We start from the raw sequence: 6398 nt of genomic DNA, 5'->3' as shown, positions 1-6398 counted from the left end.
CGGAATATATTGGTGCTCCTTTATATGTATAGACACTAGCCTAACTACCCCTTTCATTGGGACTTAGACATAGAGGTCTGCTATTTGATAATAAGCCCCGGTGAGTGTGTGGACAAAAACACTACACATAATAATAGTAATTAAACTGCAAAGGGTTCAATGCCGGCCAATAATTATTTAAACTGCAGCAGTAACACTCTAGCACTCGCAGTATTAGTTATAGGGCGTACAGCTATTTGATAATTTGCCCCGGTTAATGTGTGCACAAACACTACACATGATAATAGTAACGAAACCGGAAAGGGTCTAATGCCGGCTCATAATTATTTAAACTGCAGCTGTAACATTCTAGCACTCACAGTATTAATTATAGGGTGGGCAGAATGTTAGAATAAGTAAACACACAAGCAGTGCGATAGGGACATGACAATATCAATCTAAATCACCCCGATCCAAAATGGCGCGCACGTTTAACCGCGATGATGTGCCACGCAGAGTGGGTGGGCTCGTTGCACGTCATGATCAGATGACCGGTACAACGAGGATGTAAACGGGAAACCGCGATGGCAGCGTTACACGAGGGGTGAGCTGAGACCACACCTGTGCATATTAGCGGTAAGGAAGACTGCAGGCAGATTGGAGAGCACATTGGCTGTTAAACAGTGGGGCTTGGTCCGCGATTTTGAATATGGGACACGAATGGTACGATGTGTTGAAATCTGGTTTCAAGATGGGCGCTAGGACCAGTGATTATGAATGAGAGAGGGATAACTGTATGAGGTGACTTTTACCCTTTAACTATCTTTTTCACAGATACCGAGCTACGGGCGGTCAAGATGACCCACTACAGAGATAGGGGCTTCGCAAAGTATCATATTCTTCCACGGGGGCCGGGTAGGCACGTCTGTGGAGGCCACCTGGTAATGTAACATTCACTACCGCCAGCAAATCAGTAGTACAAAGTATTACTTTTTAACCCGCACCGGAACCAGTGCTGTGTGTTGACACTTGACTACAAGTATGAGATATATTCATATGTGTGTTGTTTGTCCTATATCCGACTGCAGGTACAATAAGGGAAGAATTGTAAATGTGCAAATCATATGCTGACCCGAAACCCTGAAGAAATCACTGGTAAAGTAAAACACAGTGATGAAACATGTTGGTTGACTTTTAATAGAGCGAGCTAACAGCACAGAATAAAGACATAGTTGTCAGTTGCTTTGCTCTTTTTAAAGGGTGATTTTTCTATATTCCACTCTGGTAGGGATATGGGCACATCATATTGGGTTATATAAACACATGTAGCACATGATGGTTGTTTGGTTTGACAGCACAATCTTTTTCTCCCCATTTATTTTTGGGTTGACAGTAGCCAATGATGAGAAGTGAGGAATCAGGCGAGTACCAGTCTGTCAGAATCCTCCCCTTGGTGTTACTTCCGTGAGGCACTGTCAACCTTCCCCCCCTTTTTTCACAGTTGGATGAGAGAGGGCACAGTGATATAGGCGGTAGATCACGTAGACACACATATATAGATAAACAGCATCACTGTAGATTGTAACAATGTGCAATACATTCTTACAGACAGAAGCCGTATGCATACCCTCTGTCTGATTAACAATAAAATATAAACTAAAAATCTTTTTATAGAATACACAAGGGGTAGGCCATCATTGTTGACTACATAATCAATCCCCCCTCAGCCCAGGACCTGTAGACCCAGAGTACAAAGTGCTAGTTAGCTCCGTACGAGGTAGGCCCTACCCATATGCCTAATTCCAAGGTGAGCGTAAACTTATTAGTAGATGAGTTTACATGTGGCACCACACCTCTGCCCCCCCCTAAGTATACCAGATCGTAAGACCAAGGTCCCACAAGGACCTTAGACTTAGGGTCCTCAGGACTATTTTATTTTGTGTTGTTTTTGCTTAGACTAGATTATCTGATCAAGATGATGACCCCCCATATGTTGAGGTACCTGAGACTACATAATAGCAGTATTGTGGAACTTACCACATGTTTATTCTAGGTTATGATTCATCTTACTAGAAGTGGTGTTTTAAGTCTTTACTGATTATAGTTTTTTTTCCTGCATTGCCATGACCATCTATAGAAATTGAACTCATGCACCTGACTGCTCCTATACGCATGTATGCATTTTGTCAAATGACAATCGAAATATGTTTTAAAAAAGAAAAGCCTGCTATGGGATTTACTTTTTGAAAATGAAATGAAAATTAAATGTAAACAGTTATACTGTGAAACCCATTGACAGGAACCACAGTGATGGCAGTACCTGCTAACACTTTATAAATGACCACCAGATTGGCAGTCATTTATAAACTAGGCTGGTGCCAGCTTCATCAGCGTGATGGATTCATTTTCCCCACCTAATTATAAATCAGGCCCAAAGTTAGGAGCGGAGTTCCAGGTCAACACTTGAAGACATGGAACCAAAGGAACTTGACATCAACATGCAGAGATGGCACTGTTATGCAGCTTTGGTTTATTTATTCTGGAGCTGTATGAAGCCATTTTGCAAAAGCCAACAGGGCAGTGTGCATTATCACTGCTACACATCCATTCAGGCTTCTAAGGCATATTCTAAGGAGAGGAATCTGCTGTCAGATGTATCCCTCAGAAACATCAATTTACAAAAGCCTAAGATGAATGCCACTGATGTAATCTTCATATTTCTCTTATTTAGATATCCCATATTAGATTTTGTATATCCATGTATTCAAGTTACTTTTTTTAATAAAAAATGCATAACACTTAGTATTATTTAGGCTTTGTTTCACTACAGGTTAATAAATCAGTTTGCACTAAATACATTGATTAATATGTGCTTCAAGTGCTTCATTAATTGTTGATACATAGAATGCAGATGGTCAGCTATGCTTCATGGAAGCATTCATAGGTGAAGGTGCATTATGGCTCATGTAATGGTTATTGCTTTTAATAACATTCAACTTGCTAAAAGGAGAGTTTAAGCTGCGATAGTCAACGGCTGGGAAGAGAGAAATCTTTGTATTCAGGGAGCAGAGAACTGAGAGGAGAGCTGTAAACACAAATCCCTTTGCAAAGGCCAATGACAGGCCCACTCAACTGCCAGAGGAGCCTCATTGGCGTGTTTAGGGATACCATCACTTTTGAACTCAGAGAGACAATAGCTGTCTTACTAAACAGTAACACTGTTTTTCCACTAGGGCTATAAAGATAAAAGGCAAATCCTGTTATCAAGATCATAGAGGCTCGTTTTGGTGCTAGGATTAGCGAAGTTGGAGGCAAGGTTGAGTGGTTGGAGAAAAAATGCAGATATACTCTACAATAAGGTTACAATGCTGCAGGTTTCTATACTATTCTGTTTAGTAGCTGCTATTGTTGTTACCATTCTTTTTGGTTTTATAGTTAAAACCATACACATTATATGCACTAGGATTGGATTTTGTTTTTAATAGCAGGTATAAAATGTGCATTCTTAGTGTGTATACTTGAGGGTGTCTATTCATGGTGAAAAGAGGCATGGTACTATTAGCAACACGTACTCATATGAGTCTCACAGGACTGATTGTTGCTCAGAATTCACCACCTACTTGTAATACTTATGTGGTCTGTGGGTTACAGTCATCAGGTTCTCTATTTCCTTATGGTATGTTGACTAAGTCTACATCACCAGAGAGCCTGGAGATCGCAAAGCTTGGGATGTCTTCTGGGTAGTTTCAGAAAACATAACAGTACAATTCATGATTGCTACAGAGAGGCAGGTAACACCTGGGATTCCAATATGTGGGGATACTCTTTCTTGAAGGCATGGACTTGTATCTTGTTTCTTGCACTGCAGGAGAGCATAGGAACTCTGATCTCTTAAGTAATGGTGCTTTTTCATATAAGATTAAATGTCATTCAGCTTTTCTTGAAGATGAAGATGTTTGGGTGATTTGGTTAAATATGTGCAAGCACCTGAGGCATGCCACGGCATGTAGGATGGCTTTAGGAGGTGCTAAAATAGCTAGGCTACTACAGCTAGGCTGTAGAGCAAGGTATTGCCTTCATACAATTTGTGAGATATGCAGAAATGGGATATTATATAGCAAATCTTGATGTCTCATGCTAAATTGAAAATTCTTATTGTGCAGTGGCGAATAATGTACCTCTAATAAGACAAGAGAAACTCATTTCATCAGCTTGATTTAAATCCCTTTCTATATGTAGACCTTGCTGTATTATGTATAATAATTTGCTAGAGACACTTAAATACCCTTATTCTGATGAAGTGTACAGTAGATCTGCACATTGTTTGTAACTTCCAAAATAACTATATGAGATATGGCATTGTAACTTGTAAAATCATCATATGACTTCAGGTGGGAATAACTGATAGAACACTCCTGTTATTCAGAGGTCTATAGTTTAAAGTCAGAGTCAAACAAAATAATCTAAAAAGTCTTTCGTTGTTAACAAAAATTATAGGCACATGAAAATTCCTGTTTTGTTGTCCATATTTTGGGTAAATTGAAAAGCATTAACATATTCTATTTCTATCAACATTATTTCTTTTGATACTCTGTCTTGCCCCATCTAGCACATGTCCACATCCAATGGAAGGCAGTAACTACACTGTGCTTACAGAGTTCCTCCTATCAGGACTTACAGATGTCCCAGAACTGGAAATTCTACTGTTCCTGATATTCCTCACTGTTTACATCATCACTATTGTTGGAAATGCTGGAATTATCCTTCTGATCACAAATGACCCTTGTCTTCACATACCAATGTACTTCTTCATCAGTCACCTTGCCTTTATTGATCTGTGTTATTCTTCCACTATCACACCCAAGATGTTGACAGACCTCCTGGCAGTGAGGAAATCTATTTCTGCCCCTGGCTGCTTTACCCAACTATCCTCCTTCTCCCTCTTTGCCACATCAGAGAGCAACCTTCTATCATTGATGGCTTTTGACCGCTATGTAGCAATTTGCATCCCGTTGCGTTACACACTCATAATGTCCAAGAAGGTCTGCCTGTGGTCAGTGGTGGCGGTGTATGTTGCCAGCCTTGTAAGCTGTGTGATTAACACTGGGTACATATCTGTACTCTCCTTCTGTGGGGCCAATGTAATCAGGCACTTCTTTTGTGACTTTGTGGCCCTCTATAGGGTGTCATGCACTGATACCTGGAGCAATGAGATGATGTTATTCGCCTTTTCTGCACTGTTCACATTGAGTGCCATCCTCATTATTCTATTCTCCTACAGTTCAATTCTTTGTGCAGTTTTTAAAATTCAATCTGTGATGGGTAGAAGTAAGGTCATATCCACCTGTGGATCCCACTTCCTGTGTGTCGTGATTTTCTACGGGACTCTCCTCTACATGTATCTCAGGCCAAACTCCAGACATTCCCAGGAGCAAGACTTTGTGAGCTCTGTGTTCTATGCTGTGGTTATCCCCATGCTAAACCCCCTGATCTACAGCCTCAGGAACAAGAGCATGAAAAATGCCCTGAAAAAGATAGGATTGAAGAACACCTTCCCATTCTGATGAGAGCCTGCAACAGACACATGTGAGGCTAAACCTTCTGCATTTTGCAACTAGAAATATAGAGACTTGGGGCCCGATTCACAGAATGAACTTAAGACTCAATCCTAAACTTACTACTATTTTGGTATTCACAGAATGCACTTAGTTCTTTTGGTATTTACAGAAGTTAGGATTTTGTTTTAAGTCTGTCTTAAGTTTGTCTTAAGGCAAACGTAAGTCAAAATCCTAACTTCTATGAATACCAAAAGTAGTAAGTTTATTCTGTTAATGCCAAAAGTAGTAAGTGCATTCTGTGAATACCAAAATAGTAGTAAGTTTAGGATTGAGTCTTAAGTTCATTCTGTGAATCGGGCCCATAGTGTGTGAGTCATCAGTGGAAAAAGTGCCCTTTTCTTTTTTGTCCTCCAAGTAAAATGTTCATTTTCAGTTGTGTTCATTTTCAGGTATTTAGCATTCCAGGAACACCAAAACTTATCTTAAAGTTTGTTAGGTCACATAAGCGTCAATTTGAAAACATTTACTAAGACATATTTTGAATTAGTACCCAAATTGGAGCTAGTAATAACTGGTATATGTAAAGTGTTGCAAGATAACTGTAGAAGTTGTGTTTCTAAATCAGTCCTTTTGCGTATAGACACATGCAAAGGTAGAAAGACCACTAAAAGCCTCTTATGAATTATTTCTTCTGAATTCAAAGAGAGGGTATATTGTTACATGCAGTCCACTTTTATTAAGAAATTCATACCTGAACAACAATGATCTATGTTTTCCACAATCCCTGGCAATCTTGGAAAACAGGTGTTTTTTCAACCCTCTTCTGGAAGTCATTTTCTCTATATGTTTGTTATCATGGTG

General features: G+C 39.7%; 1 protein-coding gene across 1 annotated transcript; it reads left to right on the top strand.

Moving 5' to 3' along the window:
• Positions 1 to 4604: 4604 nt before the first annotated feature.
• On the top strand, positions 4605 to 5543 carry LOC147735087 (olfactory receptor 8U3-like). The gene has a single exon (XM_086952612.1). The coding sequence runs from the start codon at positions 4605 to 4607 to the stop codon at positions 5541 to 5543; it is 939 nt and encodes a 312-aa protein (XP_086808738.1).
• Positions 5544 to 6398: the final 855 nt, after the last annotated feature.

The sequence above is a fragment of the Lissotriton vulgaris genome, chromosome 1_2 (genome assembly GCF_964263255.1).
Source record: "Lissotriton vulgaris chromosome 1_2, aLisVul1.2, whole genome shotgun sequence".
Classification (NCBI taxonomy): Eukaryota; Metazoa; Chordata; class Amphibia; order Caudata; family Salamandridae; genus Lissotriton; species Lissotriton vulgaris.
The sequence above is the reverse complement of the archived record's forward strand: the minus strand, read 5'-3'. Positions and strand labels throughout refer to the sequence as shown.